The sequence below is a fragment of the Lithobates pipiens genome, unplaced genomic scaffold (assembly GCF_037356315.1).
Source record: "Lithobates pipiens isolate NorthernLeopardFrog02 unplaced genomic scaffold, aLitPip1_a1.2 Scaffold_10, whole genome shotgun sequence".
Classification (NCBI taxonomy): Eukaryota; Metazoa; Chordata; class Amphibia; order Anura; family Ranidae; genus Lithobates; species Lithobates pipiens.
In genome coordinates, this window is record NW_027507686.1 from 154,201,687 (window position 1) to 154,225,291 (window position 23,605).

A 23,605-nucleotide genomic window follows, 5' to 3' on the forward strand; every position below is an offset into this window, starting at 1 on the left:
CAGTAGGTTTTCTTGCCAGCCAATCAAAGCATTTAAAAACATTATAAAAGTTACATAATAATGACTGGACAACTTCAATAGTAACTCCTCTCATATATTTGTTTTTTTCATTTGAGCACATATGACAAAATCATACACATACCTATACCTTGACTGATTGATCAGCTGTAAGGCATTAAAATGAAAAACAAATTGGTACATAGAAAAATTCTAAAAGCAAAAAAAGCAAAAAAATAAATAAATAATCATCATGCAATCTATTACAGAATTGTGTTTATTCTATTGCAAGATAAAAGCATTCTTTTTTTCAGTTAAGCAAAATACAAACAACTTAACTGCTGCTATCAGAACTCATAAAAAAGTATAAAACAGCATAAAAACACAATAAGCGATGTAGCAATTAATGGTTCTGTAACCAGTGTTACATTAAAGCCTTGTTTATGAAAACATTTTACAACAAATTATTTAAAACATACAACTCAGAAAGAAAATATATACACCTTACATAGGGTACCCTTTTTAAATATTTTACTGATCATACAGTACTTGTAGCATTTGTTAACTTTAGCTCTTAGAATATCCATTTATTAAGTGCATTTCCCTTTGAAAAATACATTATTTTAATAAGAAAGGGGTCACTTAAGCACGGTATATTCACATTTGTTTTCAAATTTATATGAACATGGTGGGACACCAAACCAATCAATATACTGTTACAGTGTATCGGAAACCCACATTTTGGTTGCTAATGATAGTTTTTTTCTTAATTTAGTATAGATTAAAAAAAAAGGAAAAAAAATAAGAGCTTTGGCAATAATTTGCAATTTACATCAAATGACAAAAATGCCATTAACTACATATGTAATACGAATGCTCTTGAATGATTATCACTCTACAGGTAGTTACAGCTGCGTGTTTGGCCCTTGTTGATTTTCCAATGCTGACAATGCACCAACGTCCTTCAAAGTATCTTATGGCATGCTAAGGTCAACTCCTACTTTTCATAGTCATCTTTAGTGATTTTCCTGTTGGGTTTTCAGAGCGTACAATTCACATATTTTAGGAAAAGCTTTAATAAATTAAAAAGGATCCAAGTGAAAAAGAAAAAGGGCAGCTTTCTTTAGTTTCCAGAGAGCTAGTTAAGAAGATACTAAAATATGATACAGGTTCCATTGTTCTTTATTGCCTATCTAATAGACATTTAGGAATTTCACCTGGTCTGTTACGCATTCTTGCGTAACACTTTTAGACAATTTACAGCTTATAAACCTTCTCTTAAAGAGATGAATATATTTGCGATGAGATCGCGGGAGGATTAAAAAATACTGACTTGGGAGAGCACTTGAGTCTGTGCCTGGGACTGTATCAATGGCTGGTGGTGTTGGGATGCAGGAGGAGGGCTACTGATATGTGGAATGGGTGATGATATTTGGGTAGGTACTCCCGGCTGGGAAGGAGCAGGTGATTGCTGCTGTGGAGACATTTGAGACTGATGCTGAATGTGTTGCATTTGCTGTTGCTGCTGTATCTGCTGAAGATGTATATGCTGCAACTGCTGCTGCATTTGTTGTTGTAACTGCTGCTGCTGCTGTTGTTGTTGAAGCTGCTGCTGCATGTGATGCTGAAAATGCTGCTGCTGCATTTGCTGTTGGATCTGCTGGTGCATTTGGTGCTGATGAAGCTGCTGTTGCTGCATTTGCTGCAACTGCTGCTGCTGCAACTGTTGGAGGTGATGCTGCTGGCTCTGCAGGGAGGGGCTGACTTGAGAAGAAGGTGTGGCAACCATAGGTGAACCCATGGAGCTCATTATAGGAGTTCCCATGTTTGATGGCATGTTTGGTGCAATGGTAACTGAAGTAACAATCTGGCTAGATGGCAGTCTCATGTTTAAAGGTTTAGGCGCAATCGCCCTTGGGAGCGATTGCTGGAGGTTTTGGGCTGCCACAGATGCAGATGCATGTTGAGATAATGAAGAGTTGAGAAGAAGAGAAGATGAGAGGTTGGTTGATGCCAGTGTTTGCTGAACAGAGCGAATTGTCTGAGCTTCTGCGGATTCAGCTGCAGCCTGCAACACAAATTAAGCAAAATAGTAAAATCTCTGTATTGTTATACAATGTATACACAATAATTCAATAGTGTGATATCAGAGGATTCTGAAATGTACAGTAAATAGTACATACAGTAGTTAAAAACAAATTACATCCAGACGTGTTAACTTTAATCTTTTCCATATAACCTGCACTAGTAAACTAGCCATCAAGGCATTTGCCAGAATTACTAGTTAATCTGTGCCATGCAGAAGCCCACACTTGTGGGACTTTGTAAAGCTATCTTAGGATGTTACCAGTGCCTTGCAGGTAAGTATTTTTATTTTATTTTTATGTTTTTCTTAAAACACTGCAACTGAAAAAACAATGGTTTATGTACTGCTTTTTACCGGTGTGTGGAGTGGTCATCTAAGCAGATGTTCCATGTTTGTAAATAAAAAAAAGCATAAGTCATTCATCACAAAAACATGATTTTTTTGGTACTATTTTGCATACATGTTCCTTATTTTATATGTTCAGGACCAGACAACACAATTCATTATTTCTTTTTAACAATGTAAATGTAAAATACTGTAAAAATAAATGGTCAGAAAGTATAAAAAGCACCATTATTATTCAAGGTATTTTTAAGGCTCACTATTAGATTATCCTACATAGGCTCCATTGTGAATAGACCTCAATAGCAAGATATCAGAAAAAATCGCAATAGATGTTTATTGATTGGTTTGCACAAAACATATCATGTCTACAAACTATGAGATAGATTTAGAGACTTTTTAAAATTGTTTTTACTAGTAATGGCAGTGATCTGTGATTTTTAGCCAGACTGCGACATTTTGGCGGACAAATCTAACCCAAAATTACACTTTTTGGGGACCAGTGACATTATTACATTGATCAGTGCTATAAAAATGCACTGATCAATATAAAAATGACACTGGCAGGGAAGGGGTTAACAGTGTTCCCTAGGTGTGTTCTAAGTGTAAGGGGTATGGGCTGCCAGGGACATGACAGAGATCACTGTTCCTGATCACTGGACACAGTAGATCTCTGTCACGTCTGTTGTCAGAATGGGGATCCACCTTGTTTACAAAGGCAGATCTACATTCTGCCTTTATACTAGGCGATGATTTAGCACCATATACTGTAAATCAGAGATATCCTCTTATCTCTTATCTGTTGAGGGGTTATTACAGCAGCTATCATATAATGTTTCTCACAAAAGTGAGTACACCCCTCACATTTTTGTAAATATTTTATTATATCTTTTCATATGGCAACACTGAAGAAATGTCACTTTGCTACAATGTAAAGTATTGAGTGTACAGCTTGTATAACATTGTAAATTTGCTGTCCCCTCAAAATAACTCAACACACAGCCATTAATTCTAAACTGCTGGTTAGTGTTACAAGGTCTCAGGTGTGTTAAATTTGGTGTTATCGCTCTTACTCTAGTCACTAAAATTTCAACATGACACCTCATGGCAAAGAACTCTCAGGGTATCTGAAAAAAAGAATTGTTGCTCTACATAAAGATGGCATAGGCTATAAGAAGATTGCCAAGACCCTGAAATGGAGCTGTAGCATGATGGCCAAACCATACAGAAGTTTAACAGGATAGGTTCCACTCAGAACAGGTCTCGCCATGGTCGACCAAAGAAGTTGAGTGCACTTGCTCGTGTCATATCCAGAGGTTGTTTTTGGGAAATAGACTTATGAGTGCTACCAACATTGCTGCAGAGGTTGAAGAGGGGGTCAGCCTGTCAGTGCTCAGACCATACGTTGCACACTGCATCAAATTGGTCTGCATGGCTGCCGCCCCAGAAGGAAGCCTCTTATAAAGATCATGCACAAAAATGCCCACAGTTTGTTGAAGACAAGCAGGCTAAGGATTATTGGAACCATGTCCTGTGGTCTAATGAGACCAAGATGAACTTATTTGGTTCAGATGGTATCAAGCATGTGTGGTGGCAACCAGGTGAGGAGTTCAAAGTGTGTCTTGCCTACAGTCAAAAATGGCGGTGAGAGTGTCATGGTCTGGGGCAGCATGACTACTGCCAGAACTGGGGAGCTACAGTTTATTGAAGGAACCATGAATGCCAACATGTACTATGACATACTGAAGCAGAGCATGATCTCCTCCTTTCCGAGACTGGACCGCATGGCAGTATTCCAACATAATGACCCCAAACACACCTCCAAAACAAACTTTGCCTTTCTAAAGAAGCTAAAGTAGTAAAGGTGATGGGCTGCCCAAGCATGTCTCCAGACCTAAACTCTATTGAGCATCCTAAAACAGAAGGTGAAGGAGCGCAAGGTCTCTAACATTCACCAGCCCCGTGATGTCATCATGGAGGAGCGGAAGAGGACTCCAGTGGCAATCTGTGAAGCTTTTGTGAACTCCTTGCCCAAGAGGGTTAAGACAGTGCTGGAAAACATTGGTGGCCACACAAAATATTGACACTTTGGACCCAATTTGGACAGTTTCACTTAGGGGTGTACTCTCTTTTGTTGCCAGTGGTTTAGACATTAATGGCTGTGTGTTGAGGTATTTTGAGGGGACAATGTTATACAAACTGTACACTACACTTCATTGTAGCAAAGTGTAATTTCTTCCGTGTTGTCACATGAAAAAGATATTAAAAAAAATTCACGAAAATGTGAGGAGTGTAAACCCTTTTTTTGGAGATACTGTATAATATTTGACTTTGGGCTTTTCACACTATGTAGTGCGGAGTGGGGGTTTATAATTATGTCAGTTAGATGGTATGTCTCATCCCTCTAACTGCTACAACTTCAAGACAGCTTGTTCTTTCGGAAAACAACAGTCTTGCTGGCCAGATCACCAGGAGAAAATAATGGAAAGAAAACCTAGGAAAAAAAAAACAAGTGCAGCCATCACATCTAAGATTTGGTAAGCTGTAATATAATAAATGTTTGCTTTTTGCTTTATTAATGACCATAATTTAACATGCAGGTCACATCTAATAAATGATGTTGTGACACCAGAAAGCCACAAATCCAAAAAACAAATAATATACAATACACTGTACAACATAATTTATTAGATGTAGTTTTAGAGAAAAGCTCAAATAAATCAGATTAATTTAGCATGGAAACAGGTCAAGAGCACAGTGCAGCAACCAATTAGATTGCATTTTAAATTAATCAGACTTCAGTGAAGAGTAATCTGATTGGTTGAGCTGTTCATTTTAGTTTAGCTTCAACATTGGGTAAACTTAAAACAACAATATTTGCTGTCAGTAATTCCCAAAAAAGGATATAATGTAAAAATATTAAACCACTTCAGCCCCGATTTACCCCCTTAATGACCAGGCCATTTTTTGCATTACGGCACTCCGTCGATTTAACTGACAATTGCACACACTAAATGTATGTCCTTTTTTACCTCATAAATAGAGCTTTTTTCGGGGGGTATTTGATCACCTCTGCGGTTTTTATTTTTTGCACCATAAACAAAAAAACTATATTTTTTACTTTTTCTATAATAAATATCCCAAAAAATAAATAAAAAGTCTTCATCAGTTTAGGCCAATATGTATTCTTCTACATAAATTCTTGGTAAAAAAAATAAATAAAATTGCAATAAGCATATATTGATTGGTTTGCACACAAGTTATAGTGTCTACTATACAGGGGATATATTAATGGCATTTTTATTTTTTTATTTTTTTTTACTAGTAATGGCGGTGATCAGTGATTTTTAGTGGGACGGCGGACAGATCGGACACTTTTTTGGGACCAGTGACATTTCCCTAGGGAGGTATTTCTAACTGTGGGGGAAGTGGACTGACTAGGAGTAGAGAGAGAGATCGCTGTTCCTGATCACTAGGAACAGCAGATCTCTCTTGCTGGCCACACGCATCGGCTCTGGCGTCACGCATCCAGCGGCACACGCGTGCCTGTATTTGTTCTTAAAGCGTCTGACGTACACTTATGGCAATTCGCGCAGCTGCGCCAACCTGCCACAGTGTAATGATGGCGGCTGGTCAGCAAGTTGTTAAAGATTAAGCTCACCTTTCGTAACCTATTGCATCCTAATTCTGGGTGTAATATGTTACGAATGGACCGCCCCCCTCAATCTGACAGCTAGCAGGCTTCTCCCACCCATTAGCTGTCACAATTTAAAAGAAATGCACCTGGCTGCATGACTCATTTACAGTGTTCTGTGAATGGAAATTGCAGCTTTAGCTTGTAGTTTTCAATGAACTGCCATGGCACTGTGGAGCACTTGCTTGCCTGTATGGGCACACAGATACACTGAGAAATCCTAGTCCTTCATGGTACCAGTGATCTGTTGATCATTGGTACAATGCTTTAGAGGATCCAAAAACAAAAAATAATAAATGCACTTTTTTTATTATTTTTATTAAAAGATGAATTTATCCTTTAAGATCTTATATGTATGTAATTATCAAAATGATATTCTTAGGCTATAGGTGCTCAACATTTTGAAGAGTGAGATCCAAGTGCTTTTGTAACCGCCGGCCACGGGCTATCAAAAATATTTCTTGCAACGTTAAACCTTTTTATTGCCAGAGGAATCTTTCCTGTAAATACATACCAAACATATACATGTACAATTAGACTAATATACATTTAGATTTATTTTACTTACCTTGGACACAAGGCTTGCTCTATAGGCTGCAAGGGCTTTTAAATATTCTTTTTTAGCAGCTTCGGTTTTCCTTTTATATACCTTAAAAAGAATATTACAATAGCAGGTTTGTATTAATGGAAAATAGGGGAAAACCAACATCAAAGTGCAAAATATCAGTTTCTACATGGTAAAAATTTACATAATTAGACTGATTTGCTCTTCATTGTGAGGACGTTGTTCAAAAAAAAATGTGTGAATATTTACCTCAACTGTCAAACTGAATAATTGAAGCAAATACTCCCACAATTATTTTAGTAAACAATTGTCAACTCTTTTAGTAAATTGGCCTCATTGTATGCAACACTGATACTCTCCTACCATTTAAGAATCTGTCCTGTAGTCAACATATTTTATTCTCCAGTATTTATTAGTGGTAAATACATAATTTGCATACAGAAATGGAATACATTTAAGGGGGCTGCCAAAAGTATATGTATTTCATCCATCAAATTATACATTGGTGTCCTCTCTATGCCTCAGCCTGCTGATTGGACACCAAAGTGAGGCATGACAGGGAGGAGACTTTTAGAGTTAAAGGATATTGTGGGCCCTATGTTCCATCTAGTCATATGTGAAATATATTTAGATTCTATAAACAGTAACATAGGGTTAATATTGTATTACAATATCTCTACTGCCTTGCCCAGGGCCTCGCTGTTAAGCCAAGTGGAATTTTTTTTTTCCCTTTGAAGTGTGTTTAATCCAATGTTTCTGAACTTCAGTCCTCAAGTACACCCAACAGGTCATGTTTTCAGGATTTCCCTCTGATGAAACGGCTGTGGTAAATACTAAGGCAGTAAAACTGATCAAACCACCTGTGCAAAACAAAGAAAAGCCTGAAAACCTGACCTGTTGGGGGTACTTGAAGACTGGAGTTGAGAAACATTGGTTTAATCCACACATAAATCTGCATGCTGCAATTAAAGGTAGCAAAAAAAAACATCAACAATGTGCATACAACACTTCTTAAAAAAGCCTGCTAAATCTAGATCATATTCTTGATAACATTAGAATTATATTATGTCCATAATGTATTATTATGGATCAATGTGCAATAGTTTAAATATTGAAAGAATACTGTGAGATTGCTGTACATTCACATTAGTTTGTGAAATATCTATGGTTAATACTATAACAAAATAGCTCATTAAAAAAAATAAAAATCAGCCAACTCAGTAAAAAACGGAACCCTTTGAAAAGTCACCCAGTTCTGTGAATGACTGTGATTATGTTTTCACTGACTTCCTGCCTGTAGAAGTCTGGCCCTTGCTAAGTATTTTTTATGCCATTCAACAAAGGCCCAGTTGTTGCACACAGCTACAAATAGGCTTGATTAATCACCATCATTAAATCATAACAGGGGAAGTCTGGTAGAGAGCAGATGTCTTAAAAACGTGTACACAATGCCTTCATGTAACATTAACAGACTCCAAATAATAATTAAAAAAAAAACATCATTGCCTTGCAATTACAAGGTATTACAGGCCACGAATCTAAATGAAAAAAAAAAGGCTAAATGTGAATACCTTAAATGCAACCAGTTAAGTATTATATTTTTTTAAACTACAGATTAGAAACCTCAAACATTGTATAAAGAGTAAAATAGTGCCATGCAGTTATTTTATTATGGAGTTTTGATGTGATCATTATCTAGCTGGCAAAACTGAATTTATCATTACTTTAGATTAAGTTAATTTACAAATGCAAAATATATTTATAATTATATATCTCATGCCTGAGATGTGTCAGCAAATTGTTCATCTGTTTAAGATGATAATTGAAAGCGTCCATTAAGAGTTTATCTGTAAGAAAGTTTTTAAAAACACAGAGAGCAGGCTTTGTGCCTGGATAGGAGCTGATTGCAAGCGTATGGTTATAAATCACAACACTCCCAAAGGTTATCTGCTTAAAAATGTAATTTATTAAGCGTGTCTTATATATGCCTTTAGTAAATCAACCCCAATTGGTCTCAAGTCTTAGCAGCCCTGTCAATTTAAATGGAAGAGTTCTACTATTATTGACCACAAAATAAAAATGTTAAAAAAATAAAAAATACAATCTATATTTTAGGATACCTGTTTTTGCTCTTCTCCAAGGCCATCCCACATAGAAGCCACAATTTTTGACACTTCACCAAAAGTAGCATTGGGATTTTGACCTTTGATTGCTGCTTGGGTGTCCCTAAAAAAGAGAGCATATGCAGACACTGGCTTCTGGGGTTCATTGGGATCTTTCTTTTTCTTCTTCTTTGGGGTCTTGGGTTTCTTCCCAGAATCTGGGGCGGCTCTTTTTTCACCAATAGTCTAAAGGTTAGAATAGATTTTAGAAAAACAAATATTCATATTTGCACTTCAAATAGCATGTTACATTTTATGTGCTTCCTTTTCTCAAAACCCCTTATTTTCCATAAATTATTTATTACAATGTGAAATTGTTATCTGTCTATGACAATTAGAATTGTAAAAAGGGGATTGAAACAGAATGTTATCCTTCAGGATCAGTTGTTTATATTATTTTTGAGATTCATTTATATACTTTTTTTGCATAAAATTTGTGAAGCCATTTCTAAAACACAAATATTCTGGAAAAAAATAAACTTACATTAATTTATGTAACACAGACACAATATAATGACCATTTTTTTTGTAAAATATAAAAGATGATGTTATGCCAAGAAAATAGATATTGAACATGCCTGTGGAATGGAGACATTCATTTATCCATAGTTGACACTTTAAAAGCCCTTACATTTTAGGAGTTTAGAAGTAAATAGGGGGTCTGCTGCTAGAATTATTGCTCTAGCGCTAATGTTTGCAACGATACCTCAAATATGTGGTGCGATCACCATTTACATATGCAAGTGGGACCTGCATATGCCTTTATATTTGCACATGAGCACAGGGAGACAGGAGCAGGCTTTAAATTTTTTTTTTTTATTATTATTTTATTTACATTACATTTTTACACTGCCTCTTAAATTTTTTTAGGATCAGCTTTATTGCTATCAGAAGGGATGAACAACATCCACTGTGATAACATGGGCTGTGACAGGTACGCTTTACTGAGAAATCTGTTATTGTAAAATAAAAAAGACAAGATAAGTTTGACCAGATGCTTTAGAAGCGGGTAATGGCTTCTAAACTGCAAACCAAAACCACAAGTGAGTAAATCCTTGTCTCTTCCGGTTTCATTTGTCATCGAGTGGAGGGTGTGGATGTACCTTCCTTTCCTCTGTGTTTATCTGGCCACCCAGATTGCAACTGCCCCTTCTCCGCCATGTAGAAATGTACAGTTAACTATAGAGCCCCTCGGATCACTTCTAGAGGGAAGTCCATTGCCAACTGCAACATTTGATACCAGGATCATGGCTGCAACCATGATCCCAGTATAATGTATACACATATATGTCAGTGCTTGTGCTAACGCAACAGGTGACCTGTCCAAAAAGGGTCTAACATTCAATATGATTCCAGCCTTGAAATGGTTAATCTTCAATAGCACCATGACTTTGCTGATTTTACAACCAGAAGGCACTAGAAAATGCAAACACACAAACAGAAGAACAGGCTCTGGTGCAATACCCTTTATTTTGTAATAAAAATTAGATAAAAATGCACTCACAAGCAAAGATGAATCAGAGCTTATGAATCACATCTCCCCAATATAGATACTTACCTTATGTCTTTATTATTCTTACAATTTATTTTTTATATTTTTTTTTTTTTGGACATCCATTAACCACTTGACCCCCGGGATATTTACCCCCACTTCATTATCAGGCCATTTTTCCTGATAATGCACTGTTACCTTAACTGACAACTGCGCAAATAGAGTCTACAAACTATGTTTTTTTTTTCACTAGTAATGGTGGCGATCAGTACCTTTTAGTGGGGCTGCGATATTGCAGCCGACATTAGGATAGGAACTGACACTTTTGACAGTTTTTGGGGACTAGTGACATCACTTCTCGTCCCTGCTTGTAAAAGACTCTGCCCTATGCATTACATCACATACCATATGACTTGATCAAGGAATTTTTTTTACCCCTAATAAAGTCACATGATGTAACACGTAGAAGGGAGGACTGAAAGTGATGTCATACCAGGAAGAACGGTATCCCTTATATGCCTCTGTAGTTTTTTATTGATGTAAGCAGCATTTTAAGCATAAAGTGATTTTTAAGCATATTACACTATTGCGCTAGCCTCTATTGTATGATATGGTAACACATGGTATATGATTGCGCCCTATTATAAGGACCACACATTCATAAAGGGACCACAGCTCCAGTACCAAAGAGGAAGATCTAGGTGAATAAGGAGTACCATGTTGAGTGAGAGACCTTTTACAAAGTACCCAATATAACCAGAGAAAAGTGAGCTGGATATCCATGCACATGTGTGTATACTACAATATTGAGGTGAGGGCACTGAAAGCACTGAGGTGATTGGGGAAGAGGCTTGAAGATTTTTGTAAAGAAGAAGTCCTATTTATTTCACATTTTATGAACTGCAATACCATTGTTTCCATTACTGGATCATTATTATTCACTGCATGCTCCCTACTTGGAAGATTTGGATCATGTACATACACTTTATTACCGAAAGTATTGGGGCACCTGTCTTTATACACACATGAATTTTAATGGCATCTCAGTCTTAATCTGAAGGGTTCAATATTGAGTTGGCCGACCCTTTGCAGCTATAACAGCTTCCACTCTTCTGGGAAGGCTGTCCATAAGGTTTAGGAATGTGTCAATGGGAATTTTTGACCATTCTTCTAGAAGCGCATTTGTGAGGTCAGGCACTGAAGTGCACGAGAAGACCTGGCTCGCAGTCTCCTCTCTAAATCATTACAGAGATATTCTATTGGGTTGAGGTCAGGACTCTGTGCAGGCCAGTCAAGTTCCTCAGCACACGTTTAACTCTTGGATCACTCTAGACGTTTAACCCCTTCCCAGCCAGTGTCATTAGTACAGTGATAATGCATATTTTTAGCACTGATCACTGTATTAGTGTCCCTGGTTCCCACAAAGATTGGCCACCATACTATCGCAGTCCCACTATAAGTCGCTGAGCACCACCATTTTGCGCAAACCAATCAATATACACTTATTGCGATTTATTTTAGCAAAAACATGTAGCAGAATTTTCTTCTCCAAATTTTAATATTTTATTTGTTTATGGCTCAAAAAATAAAAAAACCCAGTGGTGATCAAATACCCCCCAAAAAAAGTTCCATTTGTGTGAATAAACGTATATAAGTTTAATTTGTGTACAGTGTTGCATTACCTCATGAAGGGTCACTCGTGAAGGGGGGTAAATCTTTCACAGGTCAAGTGGGTAACCAAGTAAATTTTGAATAGGATTTCGAGGTTGCAGTATAAGATGATTGAAAAATGTAGCTACCAGAAACCTTTGTGATTTTTATGCCACATTTTAATATTGATATTTATTTTCAGTTACTTTATAGTTAATTTTTCTAATCAAAGTAATACGAGTCATATGTGTATACACATATATATTTAAATAGTTGCGTCCTTACTTGCGTTACTATATTCAGTTATGCAACAGTAGGATTATATGTTGTTTTTTGATATGAAAGGTAGAGTATGAGTTTTTATATGAATTGCACCTGGATATTGTTATGTTGCTTATAGTAACCCTGGCGCTGTCAGTATCTGGTCAGTGGTGGCTCTGTGAAGGGTAATCCCTCAATACCAAGTCAAGCTATTTAAAGGTCGCCTACAATGGTGCTGGGAGAACTTGATAAAGGAGGCCACTCCCTCAGAAACATGTTTTAGCAACATCTCACACATCCCAACAGCAGCCAGCTGCTCATATCATGTAACCCAAGCACGGTGCTGGCATGTTAGGCAATCAGGAGGCTTCCTGTATATGTGAACTGTCAACGTGTATGTGTTCAAACATAACAGCAATTGCATTCGGTCCAGGACTGCTGCCATGTCCACACTGTCAGCTGGAGCTCCTATCAAGGGCAGTGGGAGGATTTCTGTGCACAGCACCATGGTTTGAGAGATGTGATTCATCTTTGTGAGTGCATTTTATCTAGCTTTTATTACAAAATTAAGGGTATTGAACTAAACTCTCTCCTGTTTGTGTATTATAATGGTATAACATAGGTATGTCCTAACAACATGAAGTGGTTCATTTTATTTTAAATCAATCTCTCTGGAAATATATAAATCTATAAACCATGAGTAAACAATAATTAGTCTTAAATAATAATTACTATTTAGTATCAGCAATTATTATTGCATAATGATATGCATTTACTTGTGCAAGTTCTTAAAGTATCCATTGAGCTCCATGAAGAATGTTAATGTTCTGTTAATTGCTATATTTAGACACCTAGAAAGCTGTGCTTCATATACAGTTATAAACATTGTTTTTAGCAAAGTATCTAGTTCATTCAGGGCAATGAGCAAAGCTAATAGAATAAGTAAAATATAAGGGCTGCCATTGTTGATCTCTTTCTGAAAATATTAGTTAGTTTGATTTCCATGATTTCTGGGTCTCTGATGCAGGACAGGTTGTGTGATAAATAATTCTAACGTTCCTCAGACTTTTTTATTAAATTTATTTTCAGGTTTCTTCAAGACTAATGACCCAAAAGTACAGGAACCATTCATCAAGGAGATCGGTATTAGTAGCCTACATAGTTTTCCATAATTCTCAGTGCTATAAACATATGAATTTTATAGGTATAGCAGGGACCAAAGTTGCCTACCCATATATTTTCTTTCTTTTTTTTTTCCATTGCAGTGGGTAAGAGTTAAAATTTATGTCAGGTATTTATTTCTGTCTGTGACCTCATGGAGAGAAATTTCCTGTCTGTGGCTCCATGGAGAGATATTTCCTCATTTTGTGTCATCAAGACAGGAAGGAGTAGACCACAATAAAAACATAGTCAGAAACTTTGATCCTTCCCACTCTCCTAAAAATTTGTTTTTGTCTGTGACCTCATTGGAGAGATTTCCAAAAATGTCCTATCATGACATAAAGTGAGGCGAAATCTCAGATAAGAGATAAAAAACTGACAGTCTTTTACTTTCCCCTGTTGTGTCTAAAACAAAATGCATAGTGGCAAGAGTTTGGCATTAAAATAATAAACAGTAAATAGTTTACAATATTTTTTTTTACTTAAAACATGTTTTCTAATACATACCCTGGTTGTATCATCTGCATCCTCTTCATTGATGGAGCTGGAAGGAGATGGTGTTGCAGACTTGCTGGCTGGTGGAGAGGGTGAAGTATGAGGAATGGCAGTTCCACCAATATTTAGTCCTAACTGGGCACTGAGCTGAGACTGGTTGATGGTGGTCAGTTGACTTGGAGACATTATTCCTGCCCTTGCAACATCGGACATATGTACCAGAGACCTCATAATTAATGCATGATCCTGCCGGTACTGAGACATCTGAGCTTGTCTCTGATCCTAAGAAAGGAGAGATAAAGTTTTATATGATCAAAATGTAAATTATTCTCAGAAAATCCACAAATTACATAATAAAAAAATATGAGCTAAACTAATACAGTATTTTTAAAAAATTAAATTGAACACAGTTACATTTTTCTTATTATACTTATTCCTTATAGTGAATTAGTTCAAACATGGTTTCAACCTGGATTTGCAGCAAGACAATATTTACTGAAGATTGCCTGTATCGATCTGCTTAGTCAACTGATTGAATCCTGTGGGCCTTTAACAGGTAATGTAGAGAGCACAGGCAGGATCTCAGTGTGCAGGAACGTTACCCTATATGAAGCTATTACCATAATTAATACTAGGATTCATTTTTATATTAAATTGAATAAGGAATTATTGTAACTTCTTAACCACTTCAATACTGGCCACTTTCACCCCTTTCCTGTCCAGGCCAATTTTCAGCTTTCAGCACAGTTGCACTTTAAACGACAATGAGTGAATGACTCTGTACACATGTGAAATGTGTATCTTTTTTTCAATTAGAGATTTCTTTTGGTGGTATTTAATCACCACTGGATGTTTTTTATTTTTTGCAAAAAAAAAAAAGACATTTTGTTTGCTATATTTTGCAAATGAATACTCTTTCTTCATAAATTTCAAAATGTATTCTTCTACTTTTCTTTGGTGAAAATAACCCAAACCAGTGTATATAATTTAGTCCCTGTGAAAGTTAGAGTCCACAAACAATGAAAATTGCTTAATTTTATTTCTTGAGCCCCGGAAATGGCAGGACAGTAAAACAAATCCCCCAAAGGACTCCTTTTTGGAACGTAGACAGTCCAAGGTATTTAGCGAGAGGCATGGCAACTCTGGTGAAGTGAGCAGTATTTTTTATATTTTTTAACATATTAGGATTGCTGATACCAGTGAATATCACTGGTCTAAGCTAGTATAATAAATAAAAATTCCAGTATATATATATATATATATACACACACACACACACCATAGTTTGTAGATGCTGTAACTTTTGCAAAAATCAATCAATATACTCTTATTGGGATTTTTTTCAAAAATATGTAGCAAAATACATATTGTCCTAAATTTATGAAGAAATTAAGATGTAAAAAAAATAAAATTATGGGATTTTAGGTTTTATAGCAGAAAGTAAAAAATTTTTTTTTTGTTTTCAAAATTGGTCTTTTTCTGTTTATAGCACAAAAAAATTAAAGGTGGCAAAGCTAAAATTCTTCTTTGTTTATAGTAGAAAATATTCTTATATAGAAAGTGTGGTTTTTTTATTTTCCCAATTCTTTTCCTAGTCAGTAATCCAGAATAACAACTAAACAAAAAGTCAGCATACCTAAATAAAAAAAAATAAAAAATAAAGTGTTAAGAATGCTAACTATACATGATTCTAGATAAAATACCAGCATTGAAAGGTTCTACTAATTAGAGTGCTATTTAAACATAAAACTGTTTAAAACTACACCATTTTTTTTAAACTCATTTTAATTCTACACAAAGGGAGCTCTGTTATAAAAACAGAACTGTAACTACATCCTATAATCAGTATGCATTTATCACTTACACCAACACATTTTACAAGCAGTTAAAAAATAACTATATAGACATAATACAAACAGCTTTCACACAAGATAGCACAGGTGAATATTATGTGCTATCTTTTTAGCAGCTGGGAAAGCAATTTCTATGTAAACTCAACAACAGAGATAAGCATGTGTTCAGTTAGTGAACTAACTGGTCTAGAAAAACGTAATGATAAATAAAAAGCAGGTCAACAGAACAATTTAAGTAAGACAGGAGGTGGCAGGTAGCATAGCAACAGGGGAAGGAGAGGTAACAATCATTAGTAGGCCCATGGCTCTGGGAGACCAGCTCTGACCCTGATTCAAGAATGCTTGTTTCATTCCCACTCATTAGGTGAATGGGACCATTGGCATGGCGTGTCTATCCACAAGAAGACACTTTTTTTGTCAACTTTGTTTTTATTAAGCTTTTTCAATTCAAGTCTTTTATTGCTAATGAGTTCCCATTCAGGGAGTTTCTACATACATTGAAAGGACACTCCTGAAATTGGAATCTTTTTGTTTATCATCAGTTTAAAGTGTAACTCCAAAAAGGTAATGGATGGGGAAGGGAAGGATAAAAATTATTTTACACCATCTTTTCTGTTAAAATATGGACTATAATGTAGTTGAGAAGAGAAATTAAGTAAGATGGTTCAGCTGAAATTTATATTATATTTATATTTAGAAGTACCTGGAAAATCTAATGGTGAATTTAATGCTTTTATTTGTTTTCAAACCTTTCTTAAGCATTCCTAATTGATCAATTGTTTCCTAGCAATGTCTTTTTTTTTGTATATAGAAAGAAAAGGAACCAGTTTGTGAAGCATTATTAAACAATGTAAATAAAAGTTTGTTAATTATAGATAGAGAAACTAGGATAAGGGACATATACATGCCCTCCCAGTCTTTATCAGTAATAGAGGGAATCAGCAACTGTAATTTATCGCTAAGGCTGCTCATAGATGGAGAAAATTTCTTTCCTGCAACCATAGGCTGACAGAGGAATCCTCCCTGAGGAGCCAATGTGTTCTCCCGGGGGAGAAGCCACCCCCGCCAGGAGTACACAATGATTTTTTGCTAGGGGCTATAACAGCCGCTAGCGATAAGCGCATGTAAAATCCATCAGGCTGGTTGTACCCAAGTTGATCGATCAACTTGGGTGCCTTCAGCCTGCCCACAAATCGTATTTTGATCGATCAACTTGGGTGCCTTCAGCCTGCCCACAAATCGTATTGGTATGCTAGGATCAGTCTATGGTTGGCTTAACTTTAAGTGGTGACCTTTTTAGTATGGATTAAGCAGGGGCAAAAGTTGGATAAAAGATTTTTATGTTCTTGGGATTTTATGTTTCTGATAATTTGATTTTATAATGAAATATCTTAGGGTCTCTTTGATGAAACTAGGTAATCAAACCATGTAAAAATTGTAAAAATTTGTACAAAGGGTTTTTATATGTCAAATTTATCTTGTAGTTGACAGAAGGAATACAGGATTCCTTTCTAGAATATAAATAACATCATTTTAATTCCACGTTTTCCTGAATGATGGGTCTAGGATGGTTAGTAACTGACTTCAAAGAGGGTTGTTCCAAATTGATAAAGCATCAGATAAATCTTGGTATGCTAGGATCAATTGTTGACCTCTTATTGACTGTGGCAACGGGAAGCTAAATGAGGGACTCAACCTCTTTGTAAAGGAATACCCTTGCTGCACACACTTCTGTTGCTCAGCTTGGTCCAAAAGTGATTATTCATTGAATGCAGTGAGCCAACACCAACCAAAGGAAGCAGGTGGAAAAAAATTTAGTGAGGATCACGGCATAGGTGAGCTACTTGTGCCCAAATTCTAAATCAGCTTTAGAAAATGCCCTATTCGGTTGAAGAAATGTAAAAATAGTTTTATACAGACACTTAGGTTTTTTTATTTGCAATTTTACATGTAATATCATCTGAAAGTTTAGGTAAATTATTGTTATTTTGCTGGTTGAACAGGAGGTGGAAAGAATAGAATCAAATATATACAAGTCAGTCAGGGCTAGATCACATGAGTGGCCAGGGGACAGTAAGAACAAGCAGTGAGGACGACATATATTATCTACTAACTACCGGTCAACTGCTTTCTGAAAGTGATCCACCATGGATTGCTGTTTAAAGGGATATCAAGGGCTGTCGCCCATGTCAACATAGCCTCAGGGTCTTTAGCACTGAGCAGATTGTTAACTGCAGAAAAGACCTTTAGCTGAATCATATCTCAAATAAAAATCAGGACCATGGTCCAGCTATGGTTTTCCAGAAGGCTGTGGGTCTGCTTATGGGTCATTTATAGGTGGTATTTCTTCTATCGATATTTTATGTATGACCTATTGTATATCCTGCTCATGAAAAGCTCAAAATAACCAAGAAGTAATAGAGAAGTAAAAATAGCACAGCACAGACTTGTCGATTAAAGAAATGGTATTCCATTTTTAATTATAATTATAAAAATATAACCACATTTCAAGGTGATTAAAATATTAATTACTTGCGAAACTGAGTTCTAATTGCTCATCTTCAGGCTATTGAGAATCCAGTAATTCTATGTGGGCTGACATTTTTCTTTTCTAAAGATTGGATGCTAAATAATATTATACTGTGATTTTTGAAGAATGATAAATTAAGCAGAATATATTTTGCAAAAAAGAAAAAAAGGTTTGCATTTAACATACAAATGTTGTTGCAGAACACTTTGATTTACATGGCAGACTATGAAAAGAAGTAGAGCAAGACTTGAAAAATCAGATGTGGCATGTGTTAATTTATTTGGCTCAGCTAAATTTAAAAGTCAAAGCTATAAATTGATTTGATGTAAAATAAAATGACACTTGCATAGGAACTTAACAGGAGGTAATAAAATGCCAATTTTCCCAACATGCTCCGTAATGACTGCAGAAAGTACAGCTTATACAAGTCTTTCCTATCCTATGTTTTGCTTTATTGTACAAATATGCCTAATGCACAGTTTGCATACCTGTTTTACAATATTATAGTGCACCTGTATATGTGGCAATTTCTATTGCATCATAAACATAATATATACAAATGATCTTAACTGTCCATTGTAACATAATGCCATTTATGTGGTTACATGGTTCTTCCATTTCTAATTTCTGCCCACAATCTTTGTTTTTGGAATTTGCTATAGAATGAGACATGTAGATACCTTCTTTATGGGGGTCAATTCACACCATTGTATTCTGGTATTAATGCACAAGTGTTAATGTGCATTGTGTTTAGGCAGCTCATTCATCTGAATGCACAAAAAAGCGTATGTACAATTTTTAGCAATGCAGTACATATGCAGGTATGTTGGGGAGGTGCATTGGGGTTCTATTCAAAATGAAATGCTCCATTTCAGTACTCTCTGTCCTTCACTTCGAACAATCATGCAACTTTCACGTATACATTTGTACAGGTACAGAAATAGACATTATGCGCTCTGCAGTTTAAAATAGATAGTAGTAACTAATCTTTTATTATTTGGTATGTGCTAAAATTACCTAGTTACTTAAAGTGTATACCATGACTAATTGTGTGACCCATAGGAAAAAGGGGTCTAAAGCAGAACCAGTGTTAACGTGAGAAAAGTCCTCTAAGTGTTTCTAAGAGGACTACATGAGGCATGAGTTTGTTCCCTATAAGTAGGTGGGTTGGGAATGAGGGGTTTCCAGGCTAATGATGCTGATAGGTGAATGATTGGTTATTTCATGTAACTCTGAAGCTGTTGTTATTTGAAGTAATTTTTGTCAATCAAAAAGAAGCCTCTTGCTATCTTTTTGGTCTGCTAAATATACCATTTAACCACATGCCGACCAGTGCGTGACGATGTAAGTCGGCACAATGGCATGGCTGGGCAAATGGGCATACAGGTACGTCCCCTTTAAATTGCGGCATTGTAGTCGCGTGCATGCAACCGTCATGTACTCTGTGACCGTGCCTGCAGGTCCCGTGGACTCGATGTCCCTTGGGGGCCCGTGATTATGCCATGAAATGGCAGAACGGGGAGATGCCTATGTAAACAAGGCATTTCCCTGTTCTGCCTAGCAACATGACAGAGAACTACTGCTCCCTGTCATCGGAAGCAGTAATCTCTGTCATATTCTAGTAAGGAAATCCCCCTCCACAGTTAGAATTACTCCCTAGGACACACTTAACCCCTTGATCACCCCCTAGTGTTTAACCTCTTCCCTGACAGTGTCATTTACACAGTAATTAATGCATTTTTATAGCACTGATCGCTGTATAAATGACAATGGTCCCAAAATAGTGTAAAAAATGTCCGATGTATCCGCCATAATGTCATTTTCAAGATAAAAATTGCAGATCGCTGCCATTACTAATAAAAAAAAATAATACAAATGACATAAATCTATCCCCCATTTTGTAGATGCTTTAACTTTTGAGCAAACCACTCAATATACGCTTATTGCAATTTATTTACCAAAAATATGTAGAAGAATACATATCGGCCTAAACTGAGAAAGAAATTCGTTTTTTGTATATATTTTTGGGGGATATTTATTATAAAGTTAAAAATATTGCTTTGTTTACAAAATTGTCAATTTTTTTGTTTATAGCGCAAAAAATAAAAACCGCAGAGGTGATCAAATACAACCGAAATAAATCTCTATTTGTGGGGAAAAAAGGAAGTCAATTTTGTTTGGATGCAATGTTGCACGACCGTGCAATTTTCAGTTAAAAAAAAACAGTGCTGTATCGCAACAAGTGCTCTGGTCAGGAAGGGGGTAAATCCTTCTGGGGCTGAAGTGGTTCAAGGGTTTTGTTATATATGTTCAATAAGTGCAAAAATACCTGTTGATTATGTCAGAAATTTAGAGCAGTCTTGTGTGTTCTGTGCACAATTATATAATATAATTATAATAATATATGATATAATATATTTTAATATAATTAATATATTAAAATATAATTATAATATTATATAATAATTTGTGTCTTTGTTGTAGTAAAAAGAGAGAGGGAAAGTTTAGGTACTTTCAGCTTAGCATGGCTGACAATTATTTTAGACACACACAAGTATTTGTAGAGGTTTTAAGGGATAAAACATGGGCTAATATACATGTATTGCAGATATGTACTGCTTATGTTTTTTACATATGCTTTAAGTCAGGGGTAGGCAACCTCGGCCCTCCAGCTGTGGTGAAACTACAAGTCCCATGAGACATTGCAAGACACTGACAATCACAGGCATGACTCCTAGAGGCAGAGGCATGATGGGAGTTGTAGTTTCATTACAGCTAGAGGTTGCCTACCCCTGCTTTAAGTTAACTACAAAGAGATCTTCCAGTTGAATATTGAAGATATTTTGTCCATATGGCACTCATGACTGAAAAGCTATAGTTCCACTTTAATATAGGAATTAATATAGGAATATAATTAATAGGTTGGTAATGGAGTACATGCAGCAATATCTTACCCCCCTTTAAAATAATCACAATTTGTTGCTTTGCAACCTAAAATGAAGACAGACACTGTTTTTGTTTTATCCAGCTATATTTACTAGAGCAACTTATAACAGCCAATTGAAAGATATAACTCCAACATGTCAGAAAAAAAAAATCAGTATTCAAGTCATTCCACATATTTTCAAAAGGGTTTAAGTCTGGGTTCTGACTAGGCCATGTGAGGAAATTCACATTTTTCTCCTTTAACCACTGTGTGGTCATTTTTGCTGTGTGCTTTGTATCATTGTTATGTTGGCAGGTAAACCTTCTTCCCTTTGACAACTTTCTGACAGAGGACCTTTGATGGTATTTTGACCCATCCATTTTCTTCTTCTAGCCGGACAGGAGCTCAAGTCCCTGCTGCAGGGAAACACCCCATAACAGGATATTGTGACCTCCATGCTTTACTGTGGGAATGGTGTTATTTGGATGGTGAGCTGCTTTACATTTCTGCCAGATATATATCGTTTGGTGTTGAGGCCAAACAATTACAATTTAGTCTCATCTGACCAGAACACCTTTTTTCCATGCGGCCTCAGAATCGTCAAAGGTGCATTTTGGCAAAGCTCGTGACTGCATGTGGCCTTTCTTAAGGGGTGGCTTTTTTCTTGCAACCCTCCCATACAAGCCACATTTGTGGAGAATTTGTGATATTGCTGTCACATGCACACAATGACCACTTTTGTCACAAAAATCCTGCAACTGCTTCAGAGTTGCTGTAGGTCTCTTGGTAGCCTCTCTGACCAGTTTCCTCCTGGCACTTTTATCCGGTTTGGACAACGTACTGATCCGGGGAGGGTCTGCGTTGTACCAAATACCTTCCACTTCTTAATAATAGACTTCATTGTGCTTCTAGGCATTAATAAAGCCTTTGACATTTTTTTTATTCATCACCTGACTTGTGCCTGTTCACAACTTTATCCCAGATATCTTTTTTTTTTAAATCAACGGGTTTTATTTTGTTTACAGTGCATACATACTACAGTGTACATTTTCAGGTATGATGCATATCATACATAGCTTCAAATAACAGTTGTGTCTACATCTCAGATCTTTATCATCACATCATGACATATCCATGAAATACATGGAATAAATACGTGTACATGGTTTCAGTATTTTGTGACTCGCTTTGTTACCCATGGGCTTGGTGATCCACATGCCATCAACTTTCCCGTGCGTAGTGCAAAGGTCAGGTTATGAGCAAGTGTCAGACTCCTGTAGCCACCTGTGCCCAAATGTTATAGTATTTCTCAGGGCATCCTCTATTGGTGTATATATATTTTTTATATGGGAGGGTATTGTTTGTTTCTGCCTTCCAGTCTGCTATGCTCGGGGGCAAATCCTCATCCATTTCCTAGCTATTACCTTACACGCTATGAATAGCGTCTCATGCAGAAATACCTTTGATCCCAGATATCTTTTGACAGTGCCTTGCCACCCATAGTTCACTGTTTGTTTCGGTTGCACTACCAGGGACTGAGGCTCTTTTCATGCTGAGCTAATTAAAATGACCATGGCTGATCACAGTTGAAAGTCATATCGCTTTGTGTGCCATTGAGAAGGTGATTAGCTACACCTGATTGAGCTTACAAGTCTTTTTCAGGAGGCTGGTGTTATATCTTTCACTTGGGTGTTATAAGTTATAACTACAGCTGGATAAAACAAGAAATGTGTCTGTCTTCATTTCAGGCTGCTAAGCAACATGTTGTTATTTTAAAGGGGGGGGGGGTGATTATTTCCTATACCCACTGTATGTGCTTGTAAAGGGCAGTTTATTGGCATTGCATGCATTGTCCAAGCATTACTGTTTAATACAATTACAATTCAAGCACTTTATAATCCTGCAATTCACATGTATTCATTACTGGTGAACCATGAGGGAATTACACAAAAACCTAACCATTATTTTTTTTTTTTTACAGAATGCACTATTTACTCTCCAAGATCAAGGACAGGAGAACTGTTTTCACTTCTACTTGCCCCACACCAATGCAAATTCCTTTAGATAGCAAATAAAAGGTTTATCTAAAAGACAACCTTGGAGTCAGGGGTGGACAACAGCAGTGTCCATGGCCTGATCCTAGGAAAACAAAAAGGACACAATGAAAATTCACCTGGACTATGACCAACAGTCGTATGAAGGGTTTATTTTGAGAATAAATAGAAAATAGCTTTAAGGCTCCAAGCTATTATCATTAGCATTTTTTTTTCTGCTCCTAGAAGCTAAATAGCATTATCCTATGTGTCAACGCACACTACTTTAGGCTATTAGCTTTTTGAGCTATAATGTCTAGGAGCAGAACAAAAAAACAATTTTTGTAGGGTTTCTTGG

General features: G+C 36.4%; 1 protein-coding gene across 4 annotated transcripts in view; it reads right to left on the bottom strand.

Moving 5' to 3' along the window:
* Nucleotides 1-260: 260 nt before the first annotated feature.
* Nucleotides 261-23,605, bottom strand: part of TOX3 (TOX high mobility group box family member 3) — a 197,784-nt gene continuing 174,439 nt past the window's right edge. For all 4 annotated transcript variants that reach the window (XM_077458467.1, XM_077458461.1, XM_077458458.1 and 1 more), the window contains 4 exons: nucleotides 13,918-14,187; nucleotides 8,805-9,032; nucleotides 6,688-6,768; nucleotides 261-2,065 (listed from right to left, as the gene is read on the bottom strand). In XM_077458467.1, the coding sequence (XP_077314593.1) occupies nucleotides 1,316-2,065; nucleotides 6,688-6,768; nucleotides 8,805-9,032; nucleotides 13,918-14,187 (1,329 nt within the window). In that variant the 3' untranslated portion in view covers nucleotides 261-1,315. The remainder of the gene's footprint in view (nucleotides 2,066-6,687; nucleotides 6,769-8,804; nucleotides 9,033-13,917; nucleotides 14,188-23,605) is intronic.